Genomic DNA, 25144 nt, shown 5'->3' on the forward strand with positions numbered 1-25144 from the left:
ATGAAATCTTGATATATTTTGGTGTGAATATATCTTGATTCTTGATGTTCGTCTCAATCTTTTTGATAAGAACAATGGTAATAGAGAATGATTCTACGTAGAGTCCATAAACTCTACTAAATTATATTTTTTAACATTTTTTAAAATGATGGATAATTTCAAGCTTATCCAAAAAAGAGAATAGTTTACTAAACTCTCCACATTCTCCGGTTAAACAATGATCAATTCTTGGCCAAATTTGTTTCATCCAAAAGCTAACACACGTTCTTTTCACTCAGATTTTTTAATCAAATTTAGAAACCCTAACTGTTTAACCCATTAATATTTCAGCATGTTTATTAAAAATAGAGTTTAACATAACCATAAGAACAGTACTTCTCCTAAAAAAATTTCCTTGCTATCATCGATTGTCTAGTTATTGTACAAATTTCTATAATTTTCTCATAACTAGTATTCACATTTACAATTAATTTGATCCATGATTAAAATAGGTTTATTAATAGCAACCCATTTTTATTTTTTATTTTAAAACTTTTGATTAATGTACAATATTCATATAGAGGAGTACAAAAATCACAAATGTAATACTCAAGTTTTCACAAAGGGAGCACACTTGTGTAATCAGTGACCACATTGACTGATTAGCCAAAACATTACTAGTATCTCAAGAAGTCCAGCATTCTGTCCCCTTTCAGTTACTACCACCCAAGGATCTGTCTGCCACTGTCCTGGGCTCTAACCAAAGGTTTGTTTTTCTGAGTTTCAAAGTGTACATAATTTGAATAAATGAAATAGTGCAACATATTTGAGTTTAACTAAACTGTAGTAGCCAGTTATTCTCTTTGATAATATAGGGAAAGTGATTATCATAGCCTAAAATATATCAGGGTCTAAGCTAAACAGACAATTTATTTAGGACAGCTTCCCCTTGGATGTATCTCTTACTAACTTTGGCGTTCTTGTTGTGTCTGATCTTTCAGAAATGCTTGATACTTGTTGTTAAATCTTCCTAGTGATTGAAACATAATCTTCGGTTAACTTAATGGTGTTTTACAGAAACAAATATTTAAATATATTTATCTGAATACCAAATTATGACAAAAAAGTAGAAAAATTGAAATGTCTGTGTTTCACCTTTCTTTGAGTCTAGTTTAGAGGGTTGTGGCAAATTGGAAACTATTATGCTTGAAGGGGACGGAATAAAGTAAAGAGATTAACATTTTAGAAAATAGTCTATCTGAAGAGAGTCTAAAAGGATTGAGGGACTGTGGATTGAGAAGAAAAGGGGAGAGGTTACAAAACAAATGTTAAGTGTTTAAACAAATAATACACAGATAAGATAGTGATCAGTTAATCTGTCTTTATTGAGAGCAGAAAAGGGAAAATGGATCTATATCGCATCCTGAGAGACTTAAACTACACATGATGGGAAATATCCTGACCCTGACATTGGTATTTGCTCCTGAGAGCTATGGAAACACATTACCTAGAAAGCTTTGCAAACTACAACGTGTGCGTATGCCAGCTGTGATTTGGTGGAATAGCACTTTCTAGCCCTGTGATGTGTTTCCCACAGAATGCTTTTCTAACACTGGACCGACCCGGTTAAAGGAGAGAAGGGGATGAGGCTCCGTTTTACTGGAGGACAAAGGAAAGGCAATGGAGAAAGCCTGGGTTTTTATCTATTTCTTTCCCTTCTGGTTACTACATGAATGATTTCTTATCTTTCATACCTTGGAATTTTGAAAAGGAAAACTTTGGTTTCTTAAATCCTTTTTCCCCCTCACACATTGAATTGTAATGTCTAGGAACAAAAGTTAAGAAATCATAGTTTTAGAAGGAAATTTGGGAATATGTAGAGTGTAAAAACTAAGTATTAAAATGTCTATTATATATATGCAATATATAACATAAATTATGTCTATTAAAAGTATACATTACAACGTAAAGATTTAAGGCTTCATATTATATATAATAATAATTTATAGAAGGAAGATAGGTGACTGTAGATTTTAAATATTTATATGAAAATATTTTAAATATCTTTGTCAAATATTGAATCTTTACTGAGTTGGCTTATTTCTCTTATAATAACAATTTTCCATTTTTGGCATCATATTATCTTCTGCTGAATTTTAAGGAAAATCTTTGGTGTCAGTTATTGAAATGGCTCACAAATAAAAATGAACAAACATCATTAGTGATTGAAGGTCAAGTTGCCTAACTCTCCTCAAACCTAGTAGTAATATATGCTTTCTTAATTATTTTGTAAGATATAGCAAACAGACTATATATGCACATTGTATTTTAGGCGGATATTTTAGAGAGTAAATTAAAATGTAGCATTAACTCGGTAATGTGGAGGCATGAAATACTCACACACTTAAGAAAGGAAAAATAATCAAATGAGGGAATTCTGTTAGCTAAACATTAAAGCCTAATTTAATAATACTTGCATCTGCTACTGAGTGCCTATTTAAAAGCATGAGATGATGAAATAAGACATAACACAGGCCTCACTTTCATAAATACACAACCAGTTTTACAAGGTGATAGTTATTCTCACCAATCATGGGTCATGATATAAGCTCTGTGAATTTCAGGCTATAGTAAATAATTTTTAAATTATTTTAGAATATTTCATGATTATATAAATGTACTCAACTTCATATAACAAAAGTTTTTTTGGTATTAGACAACGCAGAAATGCCTTTTGTTGATAAACTGGAGTAAATTCTAACTCCTTTGAACTTAAATTAAGTTAAGGATTTGAGAAATCTTTATTTTAAAATTATATTATGAAATGGTAGGAAGATACTTATTTCTCAAATTATAACAACAGAATATTGAGTCTTATTAAATGTTACTGGGAAAGACAATTTTTTTAATGCAAGTTTGCATTAGAATTATTTTTAGGATAATATTTGACATGTAATCATTTTATTTTCATCTCTCATAGTTGAGCTTGAAATCTAGAAATATAATTCTTGAGAATTTAAATTGCTTACTTTGTAGGAATTTTTCATAGGAATTGTGATTTCTTAATGCTGATTTAAAAAGTGTGCTCATTTATCTAATATAGGAGAATATTACTTTTACTTTAAATAAAAATGTTTAACATAGTACATTGCTTTGAGGTTAATTTTAAATCTATTACCTTTTACTAATCTTTTGAAGTTTTTCACATTTCAGTTACTTTCTAATTTGAGGTATAGCTGTCAGTCAGTAGGTCCTATTATTTGTCGTACCATTCTTTCTTGGAAAGTAGTACCATGGCAGCTTGAAACTGTAAAAGAGTTTTTAACCAGATGTTTTAAGCAGGTTTTCCCAAGCTACCGACAAAAACAGTGTGACCTACATTCAAGAAAACTTATTATTGAAGACTACTGTATTGCAGGCACAGTGGTCTTCTGCTTTGTTTGCCCTAGATCTAGATTATATAAATGTTCTCAAGGCCAGCTATATAGGAAAATGATCATTGCTTGTGAACTTATCACAGACTGATGCGAAAGTAAGATCAATATCTTAATTTAAACTATAAATGTAATAACTGAATCATTTGAAATCCTCCTGAGAGCTCTCCAAGAGAAAATACTGTGAGAACTCAGCTTGAGAAGGTAAAGGGCATCAGATCAGCTTCAGGGCTAGCCGTCACATATAGGTTCAGGCATCCTCACTTGGGGATGGCGACTGTGATACCATACCTCCTGCACAGATCAAAATAACTCAATCAGGTTGTCTCGGCGTAATCTGCTGTGGATCGTCCTAGAAACATGCAAAAACACATTTAATTACTGACAACCCCCCACCCCACTCCATACCTCATACAAACCTCCAGTCTTCCTTTGAGATAATTTTGGGAAAAAAAAAAAAGAATGAACCAACCTCGGGCATATTACAATACAAGTGAAAAATTTTCCACTTCCTTCACCGTGTATGTGAAGCACAAGCTGCTCACTTAGTTGGATTGTGGTGTCCTTAGACCTGAAAAATAGTCTTATTATTTTCAGGTTAGGTTTCCCTAAGCATCACTCATTTATTCATTTTGACTTTATGATATCTTGGAGCTTTTCATTTCACAGGATTTTATTTTCTGATTATGATCTCAAAATATGAGTGTTCTTCGTTTGGACTCGTCGCCTACTGCAGAACTCCAAGAGTGAGTCTTTATACTGGTCCTCATGTCAGAGAAGTGATGTGTAGTTAGGAACTCCAGTATAGGACCAGTCTGCCAGGGTTCAAATACTCCTCCAGCCAGTTCCTAGCTGTGTGACCTCTATAATTTCTTTAACCTTCCGTAACTCATTTTCCTCATTTCTGACATAGATCCTCAAAAGCTCATTGTGGAGATTAAATTATTTAATGTATTCAAAGCAGTGAGTGCCGGGCCCAAAGGAAGCACTCATTAAGTGTTCAAGGCAACTATATATTCAGTTAAAATTGGAACAATGACATCAGCCTGGGTATGGAGAAAATTTAAATTCTGCGTTTAAATAGAACTAATTATGCTTTCTTTTCTTCCCAGAGAAAAATCAGACTCCAAATGTTCTTTCCATGATATATCACTATTTTACATCTGCAGTATGTGTTCTTTCACGGAATGCATGTGTCTTAGAAGTACATATCCCAATTTTTCTTTTTCATCTGTGAAACCAATAAAATGGACAGAATAGAACCAGAGGTATAATGCCCAGTAAAGACTAAGTTTTGCTTGTTTTAGAACGATGTTAGCCACAAAGCATGAATATAACTTTAAAAATTTCGTATTCTCATTATTTTACTTGTGCGTTTACAATGAGTGAAGACATTTGATTACATATAACAAATAGTAAATATAATGGGACAAAAATACTCTTTTTTGAAATAACAGATTTTTATTTAATATAGACAGCAGCATATTATATTTGATGATTGTAAGAAAAATAAAGAAATTATATTTCTTCAGGCCAAAATTTTTAAAATGATACGAATAGATGTCTGTATCCAATTGGACTTAATCTCCACTTAGACAGCTGTACTAACTCTTTAGGGTAAATTCTGTTACTTGAGTTCTGCTATCCCTGTGGGAGAGACACAAATACCATAAAATTATCAAAGTAAATATAAAGGGCCTATTAATAAGGAAAATTGAGTCTTTCTAGAAGATATACCAAGGATATCTATCTCTGCCATAAATCACAGTCTTTGAACATGCAGAAGTCCAAAGATTTTCCTGCCTCCTTTTTCTCCCCTAAAATCCTATTATCTGATAAGCCTGATTGTCTCAGTCAGCCTTATATTTATGTTTTTGTAGCTTTGTCTTTCAAAGTCAGACAGAACTAACAAATGATGTCACAAGCCTATTTGAGAAATGCCTGAAAAGCTGCCCAAATTTTACTTTCTGTTTATGGCTTATTCATTGGTTTCTCTCATGATTTTCTGATTCTCTGTGTTTTCTGTCTTCTGCCTTCCACATCAGTTTTGCATATATATCACTATTCTGCCTAAAATACAAGATGCCTAACAGCTAAGTTCCAGGGCCCAGTTGCATGCATCATGTGTTTTTATTTCTTTTTTATGTTTATGTCACATATGAGAACAAAAAATTCTCCTTTTTTAAATAAAGTAGTGAAATCTCCTGTATTTAATAGTGTTGTTTCCCAGCTATAGAAGAAAGGAAATCTTAAAAAGATTCGATTGTTTTCTCATTTAACATATCTGTGAATGATGTTGCCTTGTCACCTGTATTAAGCATTGTCTCTCTTCTCAAAATGCACTTGATTTCAATGATTCTATGCTGTTTCAAGTTGTCTTTTTAATCTCATTAACAGTTGAACAAGATATTTATTTTATTAGAATAAAGTGGCTTTGGTTATCTTTGGGAAAGATCCCTTGGAGTGTAATCAAGGAAGTGTTTATAGAACTCTACTCTGGGGCAATATTGGAAGAATAACTGCGTGGTTTTAACTGATAGACTGAAAGGAGTACAGAACTGCATGAACAAAAGTAGGGAATCTGAAAGCAAACAAATATGGAGAAATGAATATTCTAGGTTGCCAAATCTATAAAATAAATTCAGCGGGGATAATAGTGGAAGTTAAGGTTTGAAAGTTATGTTTTGGACAGATTCAGACAGATTTTGAATAAAAACACACATACTAATAGTAGCTAACAATTGTTAAGAACTTACTATAAGCCTGGCATTATTCTAAGAACTTTTCAGATACTAATGCATTCAAACCTTACAGTAACCAAATAAAGTAGGTATTTGTACTGTCTCCATTTTGCAAATTATAAAATTAGGAAAAAGAGATGTTGGGGAACCAGTCCATGGTGCCTGCTGGCTTATAAAGGAGAGTCAGTTTCTTTCTTCCTTCCTTCCTTCCTTCCTTCCTTCCTTCCTTCCTTCCTTCCTTCCTTCCTTCCTTCCTTCCTTCCTTCCTTCCTTCCTTCCCTCCTTCCTTCCCTCCTTCCCTCCTTCCCTCCTTCCATCCCTCCTTCCTTCCATCCCTCCTTCCTTCCATCCCTCCTTCCTTCCTTCCTTCCTTCCATCCCTCCTTCCCTCTCTTTCTTCCTTTCTCTCTCTTTCTTTCTTTCTTTCTTTCTTTCTTTCTTTCTTTCTTTCTTTCTTTCTTTCTTTCTTTCTTTCTTTCTTTCTTTCTTTCTTTCTTTCTTTCTTTTCTTTCTTTCTTTTCTTTCTTTCTTTCTTTCCTTTTTTCTTTCTTTCTTTCAACCACCTGATTCTAGAGTCAGCCTTTGTGATCAGTTCACTACTTGAATCCTAGGCTTAAGAAATTGAACACTCTTCAGAGCAAAGTCAGTAAGGATTTGTTGTAGGGGATTGTATGTTTGTTTTTGTTTTACTAACAGAGTGTTACCAAACTTTGTAATAATAACCCCGATAGAGAATGAAAATGAAAGGGTTAGAGAAGTTTTGAAAAAAAATTAAAGTACTAGAATTCTAAATGTAACAATAAAAGAAAGTAGTTATCAAGGATGGTTCTTAAGTCTTGAGACTGGATGATTGGGAGAAGACGGCATTCTCAATCTCACAATTGTGAGACAGTGTAAAAAACAAATGTACTTTCTTTTTTTTTTTTTTTTTACATTTTTTATTGATTTATAATCATTTTACGATGTTGTGTCAAATTCCAGTGTTCAGCACAATTTTTCAGTCATTTATGGACATATACACACTCATTGTCACATTTTTTTCTCTGTGAGTTATCATAACATTTTGTGTATATTTCCCTGTGCTATACAGTGAGTTTATTCTACAATTTTGAAATCCCAGTCTATCCCTTCCCACCCTCCACCCCCCTGGTAACCACAAGTCTGTATTCTCTGTCTGTGAGTCTATTTCTGTCCTTTATTTACGCTTTGTTTTTGTTTGCTTGTTTGTTTTTGTTTTTGTTTTTTAGATTCCACATATGAGCAATCTCATATGGTATTTTTCTTTCTCTTTCTGGCTTACTTCACTTAGAATGACATTCTCCAGGAGCATCCATGTTGCTGCAAATGGCATTATGTTGTCAGTTTTTATGGCTGAGCAGTATTCCATTGTATAAATATACCACCTCTTCTTTATCCAGTCACCTGTTGATGGACATTTAGGCTGTTTCCATGTTTTGGCTATTGTAAATAGTGCTGCTATGAACATTGGGGTGCAGGTGTCATCCTGAAGTAGATTTCCTTCTGGATACAAGCCCAGGAGTGGGATTCCTGGGTCATGTGGTAAGTCTATTCCTAGTCTTTTGAGGAATCTCCACACTGTTTTCCATAGTGGCTTCACCAAACTGCATTCCCACCGGCAGTGTAGGAGGGTTCCCCTTTCTCCACAGCCTCTCTAGCATTTGTCATTTGTGGATTTTTGAATGACGGCCATTCTGACTGGTGTGAGGTGATACCTCATTGTAGTTTTGATTTGCATTTCTCTGATAATTAGTGATATGGAGCATTTTTTCATGTGCTTTTTGATCATTTGTATGTCTTCCTTGGAGAATTGCTTGTTTAGGTCTTCTGCCCATTTTTGGATTGGGTTGTTTATTTTTTTCTTATTGAGTCGTATGAGCTGCTTATATATTCTGGAGATCAAGCCTTTGTCGGTTTCACTTGCAAAAATTTTCTCCCATTCCGTAGGTTTTCTTCTTGTTTTATTTCTGGTTTCCTTTGCTGTGCAGAAGCTTGTAAGTTTCATTAGGTCCCATTTGTTTATTCTTGCTTTTATTTCTTCTAGGAGAAAAATTTTTAAATGTATGTCAGATAATGTTTTGCCTATGTTTTCCTCTAGGAGGTTTATTGTATCTTGTCTTATGTTTAAGTCTTTAATCCATTTTGAGTTGATTTTTGTATATGCTGTAAGGGAGTGTTGTGTACTTTCTTTTTTAAAGTAAGATTTTTAGAAGTAAAAAGTAGGTACTAGAAAAGATGATATGTAAAAATACTAGTAGATTAAGATACAGCAGGGGCTATTGTTGGATAGGAAAGATTTGATCAAATGTACGTGATCTTTAAACACTTTAAATATGCTATTTTAAATGCTATAATTAAAATTGTTTCTATGTCCTCACTATTTCTGTGACTTGCAGATCAGATGTTCCTAGGGTGAGATTTACTTGTGTCTCTCTCTGAAAAAATAATCCCTGAAGCAGCATTTTGTTAAAAAAAAAAAAGACATATATAAATCCTATATAAATCTTATAAAGTCAGTTTATTATTAGTCTGTGATCATTGTATGCCTTATTTTCCTTTGTTAAAATTTGTAGAAAAAAATGCCCCATGCTTTTCTGTATGTTCCTAGCTTTTACCGCTGCTGACCAGACCTGAGGCTTAGGACAGTAGGACAGAGTCACTTCCCGTAGCTCTTATCAACCATGTTTTTTTTAATCACAATTATCCTTAGAGTTAAGTTATCAGCCAAAAAAAACATCCAGGCAGTCATTTTGACTACAAAACATTTTGTCACTGTTGGAAAACTTAGGGTGATGGAATGCAAACTATTTCCAGATATGTGGAGTGTAAACCCTGGATCCTCGACTGGAGTCTGAGAGAAGACACAGGCATACTTCCTTTTGCAGCCCCAAACCCAGTCTTTTCTGCCTAATTCACCAAAATTAATGAAAACCCCTCTCCTTTTCCATCTGGCTTCTATTGTCAAATAATTAGAGGAGTTACTTGTATTTATAGACACTTGACTTTAATATTCTCCTCTTTAAAGATTTTAAGAGGTTTTTCTGTTTCAGCCGCAATAACATTTACATATTTATTAGCTTTAAAGGTTTTTTTGTTTAAATCCTGCCTGTGTTTTTTGCTTCCTGCCGTTCAATGACCGTCAGTTTCTTGATACGCTGTTTTTCCCAGGCTCTTGTACTCTGACACATTCCACTCTCCCTCGGGAATGCGCTCTCATTTACAAAACCACCTCCCACCACATCTGCTTGGCCATCTTCTCATCAATCAAGATTCAACTCATTTTACCTTTAATGAGAAGCCTTCCTGGACAAAGAGATAAATATATTCTTCTTGTAACTTCTTATAGATTTTTATATGTAATTGCTGTTTTCAAAATACCTTATAAAACAGTTGTTAGCCCATTGGACTGTTAGATCTTTTAGAGAAGAATCCATGTGTGTTTATTTTAGAGTCTCAAGTCCCGGAACCTTGTCTGCCTCAAAGCAAACACCCATAAATGCTTATTAGACTGCATCAACGAAACGGTAAAGGAAACAAACATCCTGAAACCAAAGAAGCAAGTGCCTTTTTTTTCCTTTTTAGTTACCTAGGTATCTTCCCGATTTACCTAAATTGATACAATTATAGTACTCTCTGAACGGCATAACAAGCAAATAAACAGCCCCTCAAAACCTAAACATTTCCACTTCTAACTTACATTCCCTTGGATTTCATCATCTTTCAACCTTCCATGATTTTCATGTTCTTTTATTCTGGCCTTACCTGTGCTAAGACTAGTTCTTTTGTTCTTTTTTTTTTCCTTTCCCTTGATCACTTTCTTTCTGATAATTCTTTAATCCTCATATTTCAATATCACCAACTGCTAGTTTTACTAGTTTATTTCTTTTCAATTGTCTGTCACATATAATTGACAGACACACGTAAATGTTAAATAAATACGAAGTAATCTAAAATGAACATAGAGGGGGATCCATCGCAGATATGTGAGTGTGAGCAGGAGATTGTTGATAGCACAGCATAACTCTGACTGGACGCACTTTGTCTAGCTCTCCTCTAGGTCTCTGGGGTTTTCATGCAACTGTTTTTAAGTCTTTGGTATTTTTACTTATCATCATTATAGCATTCCTTATTTTCACACTTTTTCTGTATGGCATTGTCGCAACTAATGAGTATCTCAGATGCTTCTTTGAAATAATGATACAAAATTTTGATTTTGTTCTATAAGAACTTGATTATGAGACATGTAGGTAGGTTTGTACATTAGTCATATTTTAAGAACAATATAGATATATTATATATAAGTATACATTCTCAGTGTTATTTAATCGGAATCTCTTACTGGCCTTACCAAAGGTTGATTATTTATAGTTTGAATTGTTTCCTAGAAGTATTTTTCATAGATAGTAAATGTATAACATGACTTATTTTTATTTACTTTATTAGGCAGTTAAATATTTGCAGTAATTAAGCTGAACCTTAACCAAACACAAAGCATAAAGTTATGGGATGTAGTATAACTGTTTAAGGATTTAAATCTTGTCATTTAATTAGAATATGACTAAAATGACTTTTAATATTTAACAAGCATGACACGATTTTATTATAACAACTTAGCGTTTTTCTGATTTTTTAAAGCTGAGTTTGATTCACTGCTTATCAGTTTTCAAATCTCTAATTATCTTATTCTAGATTAAATTGAAGGAGGTGGTTTAATGAGTTTCTAAGATAAAACCAAAATTAGAATGATACTTAGGCTTAAATTTTAGAATAAATAATAAAACATTTTGTTTTTATGCAAAAGAGAAATAACATTTTATCAAATATGCTATAAATGTATCTCACAAAAGCAAAGATTTCACTCAAAACCAAGATTAAAATTTAATCATAATACAAAGAATTTAAATGGCAATTAAGATTATGTTCACCTATGATGACAGATAACTGATTTTCATGTTTTATTTTTATTTTTATCTCCTTTTGAATTCTGACTTCTTAATTTTAAAATCACTTTACATGAAAATGTATACAAAATTTATTACATGAAGTACAGTGCTACCAAATAATTAAAGAATACAGTGCAACATTTTTCTAGAAAACACAACATAACATTCTCTTCTGTGTTAACTAGTATTATCTGTGGTATTATGTAGCTGATGCCTTGAGGATGAGGTTTCCAGGTTTATCAAATAAAAATACATGACACCCAAATATTGCATGGGGTGTATGTATACTAACAAATTAGTCATTGTGTATCTGAAATTCAAATGTAACTGGACTGCCTGTATTTTATCTGGCAACCCTGCTCAAGGAGTTATTGAAGCCTACAGTCTTGGAGTTCTAACCTGTTTAGTATGCAGGTGATCTTCTGGATACAGAACACCAGTGGTTAGCTTTTGCTTTTCAGTGTGTCAGATGCATTTCAACTCCTTCTGAGTCTGCAATTCCTGTTTTTAATCTGCTGTTTGCTTTGACATAGAAGCAACTGAATTATGTTAGGGTAAATCAGATCATCAAGTATATTAAATAAATAGCCAAACCTTTACACACAGTTTCTAAATCATGTGTATTTTGTGTCTCTTTCTTAAAATAACCTCAAAATTGTGCTATTAGTATTTTATTTACCAGCCCAGAAGATTTTCCACTTATTTTCATGGTTTAGCTATCTGAGGTTTTAGTTAAATTATTCTGAAATCTTATCCCTGTTTCAGTAGGCTATTAGTGGTTAAAAAATTAGATACACAGCTATATGTTTTTTAAATGAAGGTCTTACGAATTTATTCTTAGGTTTTTCCAATCTTTTACTGTTGGAATTTCTACTTGGTTTTCATATGAAAGACGAAGTTGTGCATGTCACTAGTAATTGACTTAATAATATGATACAATGATGTTGTTGGTTGTAAATAGGTCTATACAGACATAATACCCGTATACTTATAGAAATAACCAATCCCATTCAAGAATTTTCCATGTCTCTACTTTGAAAATTAATGCTAATTTCAACCTTACAGGAAAGTAACTAATTTGATTTGTTTATAAGGTCATTTTGAAGGAAACTACTTGAAATACAAATATCTAAATATCCATAAATATTACCAGCTCCATAATTTTCAAAGAAATAAAAGGAACCATTCATTCTTTAAAGAAGCATATGGATATCTTGTTAGAATTTAGATACCCATAGTAATGGTATTTGTCTAAGTTAAATGAAAGATCCTTTGTCTTTATTAAAATAAGATGTAATTGAATGGATTGTCTTCAAAAGGAATTGCAAGGGTACTTCTTTATTACCAATGTAAAGAATGTGACTTTTCAAATAGTTGTGGAACAAATCACAGGGTCTATATATTAGCAGATTATGATAAAGCATTCCAGAAAATTTGTCAATGATATTATAAACATGAAGAGAAATATATGTTAGAGTTCCACTTCCTAAATATATCGCAGTCTAGGATCAGTGCATTTAAAACATAATTCAGTCTCTAGACTTGATTTTAATATACCCTGGAGGCACGGGGGTTTTGTTTGTCAAAAAGAGCCTGGTATGGTGGCCAAAGTGTTCTGGGTAGTGTCTTGTCCTATTATTTGTTCCCCCTCAGGGAAAAATCTGTTATACCTACAAGGCATAATTTTTTACATTTCTAGATAAGTTTTGAATACATCCAGTCGGTCTATAGAATTCTATGCAAGTACATTTAAAACAATATTTTAACATAAAAGTTTAATTTTTTAGCATTTAAAAAACCAGATATTTAGAATACTGACAATTCTTTTATCTAGAAGATTACCATGTATTTTTAGATATCTTTCTTCAATCAATTCAGAGAACGATAATAATCAAATTGTCTAATTAAAGGAGTTAATATAATATACTGGTTTCTGTTGTAGATTTCAAAGTATTCTTAATTAATATAATTAATTAGAGATAAAGATTTCTAAACCAAATAAAATTGAGTTACTATAATTACACCTACCCTGTTAAAAATATTACTGGTAGCTGACACAGTCACAGTAACCCATAGAGTAGATATTTCCTGGTGAACCAGTTGTAAATGTACTGTTGCTTTAATAAGAAGGTCGTTTGAAATTACACATATATTTACATGCACACAAACACAGAAAGCTATATAGGAATATCTAAAACCTATGGATCCTCTGTCTAGAAGGAACTCGGGGGACTTACTTCCTCATACAAATCTTTGCAAGGGTAATGGTATTCTGTTGTACTGTGAACTGTACTTGCAGACAAACAGAAGCAAGGCTGTTAAGTCTTTTAATTAACAACAAAATGTGGTTTAAAAATAAACTCTGAGCAAGAATAAATTTTGAAATTTCACAGGTAGTAAATTCAGGGCTTTGCACAGTGCATCAACTCTGCTTTCTCTTGAGGGTAACTTCCAGCTGATAAAATTAATTCTTTCTTTGCACACATCATTCTTAGTGAGGAAATGAAGTCCAATGCATTTTTATTCCATGGCATCAAATTGATATACAGTCGCTTTGCAATTGAATAATAGCAGTATTGGTAACGAGATTCTTAGGCAAGATGGTGACTATTTAAGGGTGCCAGAGTTGCTATAGCTAGAAGGTGTATTAAGAGAATATTATGCTCAATATGTTTGTCTCCTGTCTTAGAAAGGACCCATTTTACTCATTAATTGATGTATATGTTTTAGTCTACGAAACTACACTTACCAATTTCTTATCTCTTAAAATACCCATAGATTTATCTTTTAATTTAATAGACATTTATTAATTGCAAATTATGTTGTGAGCATTGCATACATATATGGACTAAACTGAAAATACACACATGGCTTTACTACATATTTCTTATGTGAACAGTCTGAAGGGTTATATGAGTCATTTATTTCACAAAGTTTGCTCTCTAAAAGACTAATCAAATTTACATATGAGAAGCACCTCCTCCAAATAAACTCTTGTTTTCTAGATATATTCTATAATCCCTTAATTCTGTCAAGCTAGAATAAAGAGGCATACTGCTTGATGACAGGAAAAAAGGAAATTTAACAAGAGGATGGTGTGAACATTATAAAATAAATATAAGAACTCAAGTTTATGCTGTACTGAGCAACTACTATTGGACAGAAAAACAATCTATATCATACTAACAGAAAGCCTTCAGTCTTTATAATTCATAATAAACCACAGAATGTAATCAGTGTTTTTTTTTTTACCATATATATATTTAAACAATTTTTGTGAGGAGGTAAACATTTATAATATGAGCAATATACAACTATATTTTAAAAAATAAAAGCACATATAAAGGTGTTCAAGTAGAAGATAAAAGATAAAGCAGTGACCCACTTTTAATAGTTAACACATGCTCATTTCTGAACTTTAGGGTTAAACAGAAAAAAAAGTCCTTTAGAGACATTTTTGAAGATTCTCTTCAAAATGGTTCAAGAATAAGACAGAGGAAAGTTAAAAGAATGATTATTCAGCTGGACTGAGCTCTAATGGGGGCTTGCTTTTAAATGATCTTTCAGTTTACGATATGCTTTCACACGGGGAACAGAGAGCAGGTGCTTCTGACTTCCACAAGGGGAACGGGCTGAAACTCTCCTACGCTAGATTCACTTGACACACACAGTGTCCTGACCGGGAGGCTCGTTAAACATTTGAATGAGCTCGGAATCCATTACTGATCTCAGCCTCTAGAAGTTTTTCACTGTAGTGGAGTTTCAATCATCTGGGTTATCTGAAGGCTGTTCTTTCTTTTAGCTGCAGAAGTAAATAGATCACTTCACCAGCTTTATTTATTATTTGAGCTCCTGTGGTTTACACAGTCATAAAGGATAAAAGGTATTATGCTTCCTGCTCTGTAAATAGAGGAATGTGAATTTTCCAATAATCCAATTGTCATTTTCATGTATTATACAAAATTATTTTTCACCGGACTATTATTAAGCTATAATATGTGAAATAAATGGAATATCAGTAATGCTGTTTTTCAATTATTTTTGAGACATACATGTTTACAGTCATTCTTAAGTCATTCATCAAAATTTTTAAATGTTCCACAGTTTAATATTATACTTTACAAATTGCCAAAGGCAACAACAGGATTCTACAATATAAGGAAAAATGTGAATCTTGGAACTTTTATTAAAATTGTATGTGTATGCTGAAAATATACATACATAAATGTTAAATATATACATATACATATATATGCTAAATTATAAAAAGGTAGGTATTTGAATCTCTTCTCCATTAAGAGTAATTTTTCATCTGTAGTTCAGACAGTAAGATAAACGTCTTAAATGTAACATTTCTGACTTACCATGAAGAATAAATGCAGTGACTGAATAAATAGAGGTATAAAGGGATACTAATCCTCCTTTTCCTTTTCCTTTTCATTTGACTGAAAATAGAATATTTCATTCATATCAAGCGACCAATTCCCTACACCTGCTGATGAATAGCTAGGGAAAAATGCATTTGTGAAATGGAAAGGAAAAGCAGAAATTCTCCAACTCTGCTTTGACAACGCCAAAACATGTATACGCTATCAGAAAGCCTAGAGATTCAATGTATTTGACCCACACTCTAGCCTGAAATGCTTCAACAAATGCATAGTTCACACTGTGGAATAATTGTCCTTGGTACAGGCTCTAAAATGTTAGAACATTGATTTCCTTTTATATTTGTGTGCTGCTTCTCCAACATTAACCCTCACAGCCCCCAAAGAATAATGATTATTCAGTATTTAAACTCACCTCTCAAAAGCCTTGAAACAAAATGTCTGTGGCTGTAATTTTAGTAATAATATAACATTTTATTTTCTCTGGTTTGTCTAGCAATCCTTAACATTGGGAAATTGTAGCTTTTCAAATAAAGTAAATCTTCCCCCTCCATTCTAATTTGTTGTGACTTTCAGCCTCGGCCCTTATACTTGTCCTATTCAGATTTGCATTTCCTGAATTAAAAGTTAGGCGGGGAGTGGTCAGTTTAATGCAGGGCACGTATATTATTCAGACAACTATGGGAATGGATGCACTTTAAATAAAATCAGTGCACATGTCACCCTAAGCAGTAATAAAATATATTTTAAGCTTATGTTTATATTTCAGATGTTGAGTATACTGTAGACTAAGCTTCTGTGTCCCTGTAACTGTGAACCATTTTAATAACACAACTTCTTTTCGTATTTTGATTAAATCAAATGAACATACTATCTATGCTAATAGCTTTTTACTGATTTAAACATGTGTTAGGTTGACTTATTTCTGCATTTATACTAAGATGCAGCTTTTCAGTATATTAATTTTTCACTCAGTGAATTAGTTTATAGGTTGAGTATGGGTAACACCTGAATCTCTTTTGTTTCTGAACTACTAGAATGATGTTTCCTATAAATCAGTATTTTCTTTTCTTTTTTTTTTTTTGATTGTTAAATCAATATTTTCTGATTTATATTGTTTAAGAAAAAACTTCAACCTGTAAGTAATATCTCCAACTTATTTTGAGAAGTAATATTACGTATAGGGTGATGATATTTTCTGGGTTGTCCAGAAAAGTACAAGATTATGTCTCGCATCATTGTTAATAGTGCTCCCTCTCAGTCACATAATTGTTCAGTTTAGACAGTATATTATTTGGTGATCATAATTATTGTTCCATTTCATTTTATAAACCTGAATTTCTATGATGGCTAAATATTTTGATTTACTGAAGAATTTTAAATCTTAATTGCTATAAGGAAAATATAAATTATTTATCAAGATTTTCATGGAGCAGAGAGTTTGAATTCAAGGGCAAAGGAAAATAGGATTTGATTCTTTTAAAAGAGTGACGTTTCTATTTGCTTGCAGAATATTCTCTGTAGCATTATGACCAGGTAAGTTATAATAGCTACCGTGTAGTCCCTTGTAGCAAACTAATTTTATAATTCTTGATATTATAAAGCAAATTATGTTTTGATTATTTTCAATACTGGTCACTACACAGACCATGTATATATTCGTTTTCACTTAAATTTCTGTCAGTGGAGGTACCTGACTTTTACAATTTTAATTGTTGTGTTTCTGCTAAAAGGTGAACTGATGAAGGAATGCTTAATGGTCTGGTCAGAAACTGAGATAATTAGAGATAAAATTAAGAAAAATATATACCTAGAAAATCTACTTGAAATAAGTGGAAGTACCGTAGGAGAGGGATTGAAATGATCAGTATGTTCTTAAGCTAAAATAAAAAAGCCACTATTCACTGGATGGAAACAATTAAGTTATGCTATTTAGGGTAGTTCTTATTTTTAATGAAATATACATATATGTGATTTTTAAAAGATCACAACTGAACTATCTTGATTTTTAGCACATTTGTATTATACATCTCTTTTGTGCCTAATACTGAACTAGAAGATGCAGCTTCCTTCATGTGCACATGGTCAGATATTACAGAAATTACAAAGATTATGAATAGGTGGGAAGAGATATCCTTTACCACTATAAATACATAAAATATTTAAAACCATAAATTCCAAATGATTGAATTTGGACATTCTGCTTCATGATTCAATAAGTTTTAAAAGACTGGACCAAATTCAATAATACCTTTTACTACCCTTCACCTGTTTCCTCTTTAGGAAAAAAACAAGTTCCTTTTGGGGATAAATCTATTTTTTTAAAAAATTATAGGCCATAAAAAATCCAGTTTTTATATAATTCTAAAAAATAGATAAAATAAACCCATAAAATGTTAACCATTCTTTAATTTTTTTAACTGCATTAACACTTTCTGGAACAGTTTTCTCTATTATATATAGATTAAACATAATTAATTTAGAACTTATTAAATTAAATATATAACCAGTAATTCATAGATATTCTGAAGACTTATTCCAGAAACGTAAGGGCCACAGATTTTTCTTCTACTCTGATTGTACATAAGTAGTGAAGTAGGGATTGATTTTAAAAAGTTGATCTTCACATAATTGGTGTTCGATGTATAAAGTGCACATTTCCCACGCAAAACCAATTTGCATAAATGTCAAAATTGTCATTTTGAGAAAGCCAAACAACAGAATGACTCTGACTATTAGAAACCAAGGTGACACGAAATATTTCGCCACTACTTGGGTCTGGTACGGACGGACAGCTTGTTCACACTGTATTTGCTTCTTTTGCAAAAATGTGTCCTTCTAAACAGCAAAAGTCAGGCTCTTTTTCTTAGAGTATTTTTTTTTTTCTTTTTCACAGCACGGAAAAGGATATGCTAGTCAATTCTACAGGACTTACCTGAAGCAGCATGATTTGCACAAAGTCGACCAACAAAAGCATCAACTTTTCAACTTCATTATCTTGGCCATCCAGTTAGTTGTGTGTAACTGAGTATCAGATTGCCAACGGAGTCATCGTGGCCAATTATAGGACCTAATTGCTCTCAGCAGGCCTGAGAAATGAGTTGAAACGTGCAGAACTGTGGAAACTTTAGGCAACTGATTTTGCCTCTCCGATCAGTGTGTGCCTGTTTACAGGACTATATATCTTTCTCTCTCCAAATGTCACTGAGCCCTTTAGATGTTTATATTCACCACAAGAAGCCAGTCATAAAGATAAAGGAAATTTGTGCATTACAAATGCAATATCACTGTTTTAAACTTGACTGTTTTATATTATTTTTGTGTGATCAAGTGTTCCCCAAACTATTCCACCTTTACAAGAGAGATTGTGATTATGTTCTTTTCACCTGTGGGCTATAAAAAATGTTGTATTCCGAAGACCCACAAAATATCAAAGACATTCTGTAGTTTATACACCGTGTTGCAAAGTGTTTACTGTACTATTTCAAAGCTTCTAAATAAATATAAAATATATATATATATTATATTATATAATTTTCCTAAAATGTGGTACAACTCAGTTGGTTTTTAAATGGATTCATACAGTCCACATCATACAATAAAGTGAAAGGTAATTCAGGGTCCCAAAGATAAACTTAATAAGAAAAAAACAATCATTAACAGTTTCCTCCCAGTTTTCATATCTCATTCAACCCTGTTTTTCCTTGTTTAAAAGAAAATGAAGCTCTAAGCTACAAAATTTTGTCAAGAACTCATACTGAATTTTCAATGCCAAAGATATAGCTGTCGACGTTATCACAGGAGCACTGAATATGTACTATCAAAATATCTAACAATCTACGTTGTTTCGATTCTATTTCTATGGCTTTGAATTTAGAGTCATTTAAAGCTTTTATAAGGAATCTATAAACTCACCTGTATTTGTTGCTAGGAAAAAAAGAAACACTGGGTGTCTGTACATTTTGTGGTGTAAAATATGTAACTGAAAATTACTATTTTAAGAAGTCCTCAAACATGTCACTCACACAGAATTTTATTTTACGTAGTTTTACATAGTTTTGTGACTTCTAATAACTCATGCATATAAAAATCTATAACTCTATATGAATATATAGAGACATAAATATTTGAACTGGTAAAGAATAACTATAAGATATAAAGGATCTCTAAATTTAAAACAAATTAAATAAATTTGGAGATAGAAACATGGTACATTACTGCTTCAGTATTATGTGTGGAAATTTTATAGCTTAAATGTAGTCAGTATCTTATTAAGGAGAAAATTCTTCATGAGTCAGGCTTGAAAAGTGAAGCTTGCCTTTTTCCTTTATGTCAACAAGGTTAATTATTAAATTCAGTAAGATGCATTTTCCTTCCTTTTACATATTTTCCTTTTTGCAGACTGTTATTTACCGCTTGTTGAAATACAATTTAGACAGGGAAAAATCAGATTGTGAGATAATCTTCTAAGCAAAACCCAGATTTGTCACAGCTCTCCTCTAAAAACCCCTTCAACGTTATATCTAAATGTTTGCCCAACTCAAATTACAGGCTGATTTTGAAATATTTCCCTTAATTTTTAACTTATGTTCAATGATAGTTTGAGCTGTGCTATGTTATTAAAGAACAGACTAAAACTTAACACATAGCGAATGTTTTCCACCTAATTTTATGCCATTTAAGTGGGAATATGTTCCTAGATTTAACATTAAAATGCATATATATATTCCTAGGACCTCGATGTGTATATTTGAGTGATATCTTGGTATCACTTATCTGACTTATCAAAGTAGGTATTAATATGTCATTATCCCAATCAATTTATGTATCAGCATGTGTGTAATGTTCCAGTCTTTTGGGGACCCTTTAAAAATAAATGATGCTAATCCGTCATGAATGACACAGAAAGCACATACCTTCACTAGGTGCAGCAGTAAAATTTTCTCAAACTTTTGGCATTACTACATTCGTATTTTGAATGATGGACTAATTTAGTAACGAGATGTTTTTATATAATTTAACTGGGAAAAAAGTCTATTTGTTGCAATTACTTTTCAAACAAGAAGCTTATTTTCTTGTTGAGTCACTCTGCTTTAATTAAAACCTTTCACTCATCATTTTACAATTATGGGGGGAAAACACATCCACCTGCCTTCTTACATGCATTGAAAATAAGGTTATACTCACTTCATATGTAATAGCTATATTAATTAATTTGACTTAAAGAAATTTACTTAGTAAATTAGTCCTTTATATGATTGTAATTTCCCTTGAACAAGCGTCTCATACCATATATTTATGTATTCTTTTTTAGTATATTGTAGTAACCAGTTATATTAATTTACATTTTAGTTCTTAAATATTATCATCAATCTACAAAAACTGAAAACAACAAATAGAATTATTTAAATCTAAAATACTAATGATTTTAGGACAAATAGAATCTGTGGGACAAAGAATTATTTAAATATAAAATACTCAATAATTAGGTTATTAATCAACTATCTATTTTATTGCTAATAAATCAGAAGTTACAAAAGAGTAAGAATATGATTTTATTAAATTGGCTAAAATGTTACCTACCAATGCAGGGGACTGTAAGATGGAAAGATGCAACCAAACAATAATGAAGTTCAACTTAGTCTACTCATCTTAATAGTCAACCTTCCACAATTTTATGCATATCAAAGAAAAATAATATCCAAATTATTAGGCAGTATTTCATCAGTTAATTTTTTCAGAAAAGAATAATCATGACATTTACTCCTTGTTAACATGGTTAGTTTTAGAGTAGTAAAAAGTCAAAATGTTTTCCTGTGGAAACAGTGTCTTGATGTTTCAAAGGTATGTCAAATGACAATTTTTAGAAATATTTCATCCATATGTAAAATTCTAATTTTTAACTTATGAACAAAATTTTGTGAAATCATTTGAAATCAAATACTTAAATACCACATCAGAACTACTTTGCAGATATAATGATGTCTGTATCATGATAAGTGTATCATCTTTCTCAAGAAACTCTAAGGAAATATGTACATTTTATTTTATGAAGATATTGAATGCAATGCCTTTATCAAACATTGCAAGTTAAGTGCTACAGTAGAGGATTTAAATATTTTAATTACTTTTTTCTCCTGTTTCATTTCCTAATAGTGTTATAATTTGCTGTCAGATCTTTTGAATTGTAGAAACCCTCCTGTATCTTCCGGAAAAGGAGGAAAGGAAATCCTCACAGTTCTTGACATCAACTTTAATAACTGTGCATTAATGGTACCATTTTACCTTCCAAATGTTATTTACTGGAGTAAAGTTCATCTTTAATATAATTATTCAGTCAAAATGTTGCAAATGTTAAGCAGGATAAAGAAAATTATTCATGTTACTGACTGATAATAGCACTATTATTTGTCACTGCGTGTATTTTTTTCTCCCCTTCATATTTCTACATGTGAGTTTAATACCCAAGGAATTCAAAAATACTGAAAACACTGGTAGACTTGAGATTTTTTCTGAAAATCTTCTATTTTTCATATTGCAGTTTCTTGGGTTCTTTATCTTTTTCAATTCTAATTTTGTAGTGGTAAAGGCTTTGCACTTAACATCCTTTTTATGTTCCTTTTTAACAAGGAAAAACAGAAAATGACAAAATCCATATTTTTTATGCCATGGAGTAGTAAAATTATTTTATATATTGTTAGTGTTTCAAGGAATAGCCCTCTGCTAGGTCAAACAAAATCCTTACACAGTAATTTGTGAAACTACTGTTCAGTAGAGTATTTTTTTTTTCCTTCTGAAACTTGGTATAGGTTTTAGATTATAGCGTTCTATAAGAATGCCGGTAGATGGGTGCCGCCAGAGTATTGCAGGCAATAATATGATTAAAATTCTAATACCTTTAGTGTGCATGCATGTATTTCTAACCACTGCTATTTTTTAAGTATTTGTAAAATTAGAAAAATGGCTTTTATTTCTTGAAAACTGGTCACATGTTGAGTTTGAAGTTTTACACTCCAGATGTTTTTGAGTTGCAAGAAAATGTTGCATTAAGGATGCAAAAAAAATGAAATTTTCACATGAGACTCAAAAATTTCTGAATGATAGAACTCAGACTTCCAATACATCCATACATCCTTGAGCTGAACGTAAGCAGGGGATTCAGCTCTAAACACATTTTTTTGAGACAGTTATCTGTGAGTGAAAACAGGGTATTATAACAAAAGATGAGTTTAAATCTTAACTATAGTGTTTGTTACTGTGAATGCTATAATACTACATAAGTAAAATGAGTGTAAATGTAATATATTATTTTATACTGCTGTATACATATGAACTCAATAAACTAGGATACATATTATGCCATTTTTCCATGCATGGATCTTCCACTGATGCCTGTGGGAGCTTTGAATAAAAATCAGTGGCAAAATATGGCCCTAAGTTTAAAAACAACTAATGCCGATTTAGTAATTTTAGTCTTAATATAACAGGTCTAAGGGGACATCTGTTCAAAACTGAGTCTCATTTGAAGCAACATATGCTAGGTTGAAAGGATTTCACTGTATTTATAGTTTTGAAAGCAGGCATTTAGTTCCATATGATTCTCATGATACCCGCAATGAATATTTTAAATATATATTTTTTCCACCTGATGTTATATTTTCTTTTTAATTTTTAAGTCATAGTAATAGCAAGGGTCTACAAGGATAAATACAGAGATTGTATATAGCATTTGAGTGCCTTCAAGCAGTAAAAAAAAAAAAATTTTATTTAAAATTTTAAAAACAAATTTTCATTTTTAAGGTTGATGGAAACTTTAAAAAAAATCACATGGGTATCATTTTCCAAGAAGATATGAATTAAGGATCGACTTTTCTATAATGTAAAAATAATCTGAAGGAGTCTTACAGAAATTTACTTTCTGAAATAGCTAAAAGTAATAGAAGAAATGTATGCTTCTTAATCTCATGTGTGGTTTGTATAATTTATTTTCTTGAGTTCAAACTACACATATCTGGACAGAGTTTCATTTTATGAAGCAATAGGGAGAAGATTAGGTCTTCGAACATTTAATAAAGCCAACCCTATGCTGGAAAACAAGTGAATAAAATATACAGGAATGATAGTCCTTTTACTAGTATCTTTTCTGAGAATCATATGAACTCTTCTATTTAAACAAGATTATGAATTTTCAGAGGTAAAATTAAATTTTATTAGATTACAAACATACATTAAGATTTGACAATCTTAGGACATGGAACGTTGGAGCATCTGCTTTCAAGAAAATTCTAGTTTGCTTTGGGAACCAAAGAAATTATAGGAGTATATTAAATAATAAAATGATCAAATAATTAAGTGATCAAAATTTGTGGTTGAAACCCAACAGTGGGTCATGAGAGCAATCCACTATATTAAAACAATAGCTTAAAATAAAAAATAAGTCAATAGAATAGGAAAAAAGTAGAATAGAGAAGTCTCAAAATACATCATTTATGGTAAAAGCCAATAGTTCTTTGTGAAACATTTTTTCAGGTACATGTGTGAAATAGGTCACAGTGTGAAATGTATTTCTTACTGTGAATCATTGCCCTAAATGTTCGAAAAGCACTGCACCATACGATCTCTATTTCAAATTTAAACTTATTTAATGCTGTCGAAGGACTGGGAAGATCTTTTTGAAAAGTTACTTCACATCTGAATCTCAGTCTTCACCTTTGTAAAATATGGAGCAGTACTCTTAGTTGTAGAATTCTTGTGAGAATAGGTGAACTGATGTATGTGAAATGCATAGCACAATGCTAACACACTCTAAGTGGTATATTATATTATTAATATTATTTTCCATTACCTTATTCTTGGTTACCTAACATATGGAATACAATCTGAGAATGGAAATAACTCCTTTCTTAAAATTCCAGACGGCTTTGGAGTTGTATTTAAGTAGTGTTCATTTCAAAACCTCAAGATGAAAGTAGACTTGATTTTGGTATCTAGTCATCAGCTCAGTCCATCTTTGCCTATTTATTGGTGGTGTGGAGTCCAGGAAGTCAAATCTCAGTTGCTGAAGTCCAGTCATCTCCTTCAATTCCTTCCTGAAAATCTCAAGTCACCCTCTATCCCTACTAATGAAAAATATATATGTATGATTGCACTAGGACATATTTACCTGATTTTTTGGCCTGACCCTGATGTGCTTTTTGAATATCTTTCAATTACCATGCAAATAAATGTTGGTTGGAATTACACATATTTGACAGAATCATACTTTTTGCATATGACTTATTATATTATAAAAATTAATGTGGGCAGTATTCACTATCTGCTTGATAGAAATCGGATTTCTTTTCATTTTAGTGGTTCTAATAGTAGACTTCTTAAAGTTGCCATTTCTTAGCTTGGAAGACTCTGTTCTCTAGAGTTGCCCTTTGGCTGTGCAAAAAGTTTAAGATTTTTTCTCTTTCTTTTTAATCTGTTGAAAGTTTTATGTCTTTGTCATGAAAAATAGGATTTAAATTTATCAGCTGAAATAAGGAAGTTCATATTAATCTTTGACTAAATTAACGTGTCTAAGGGAACATTTATCATTTAAAGAAAATTTATTAATCCATGTAAAAATGTCTATTGAGAAAATTGTGTAGATGAAGATAT

At 31.8% G+C, this 25144-nt stretch overlaps 1 protein-coding gene across 1 annotated transcript in view; it reads left to right on the plus strand.

Annotated features, from left to right (window-relative positions):
* Positions 1-24741, plus strand: part of PCDH10 (protocadherin 10) — a 47114-nt gene extending 22373 nt beyond the window's left edge. Inside the window, exon 5 of the mRNA XM_032463521.1 lies at positions 18396-24741. Within this exon, the coding sequence (XP_032319412.1) occupies positions 18396-18415 (20 nt within the window). The 3' untranslated portion in view covers positions 18416-24741. The remainder of the gene's footprint in view (positions 1-18395) is intronic.
* Positions 24742-25144: the final 403 nt, after the last annotated feature.

This window comes from Camelus ferus, chromosome 2, assembly GCF_009834535.1.
Source record: "Camelus ferus isolate YT-003-E chromosome 2, BCGSAC_Cfer_1.0, whole genome shotgun sequence".
Taxonomy (NCBI): Eukaryota; Metazoa; Chordata; class Mammalia; order Artiodactyla; family Camelidae; genus Camelus; species Camelus ferus.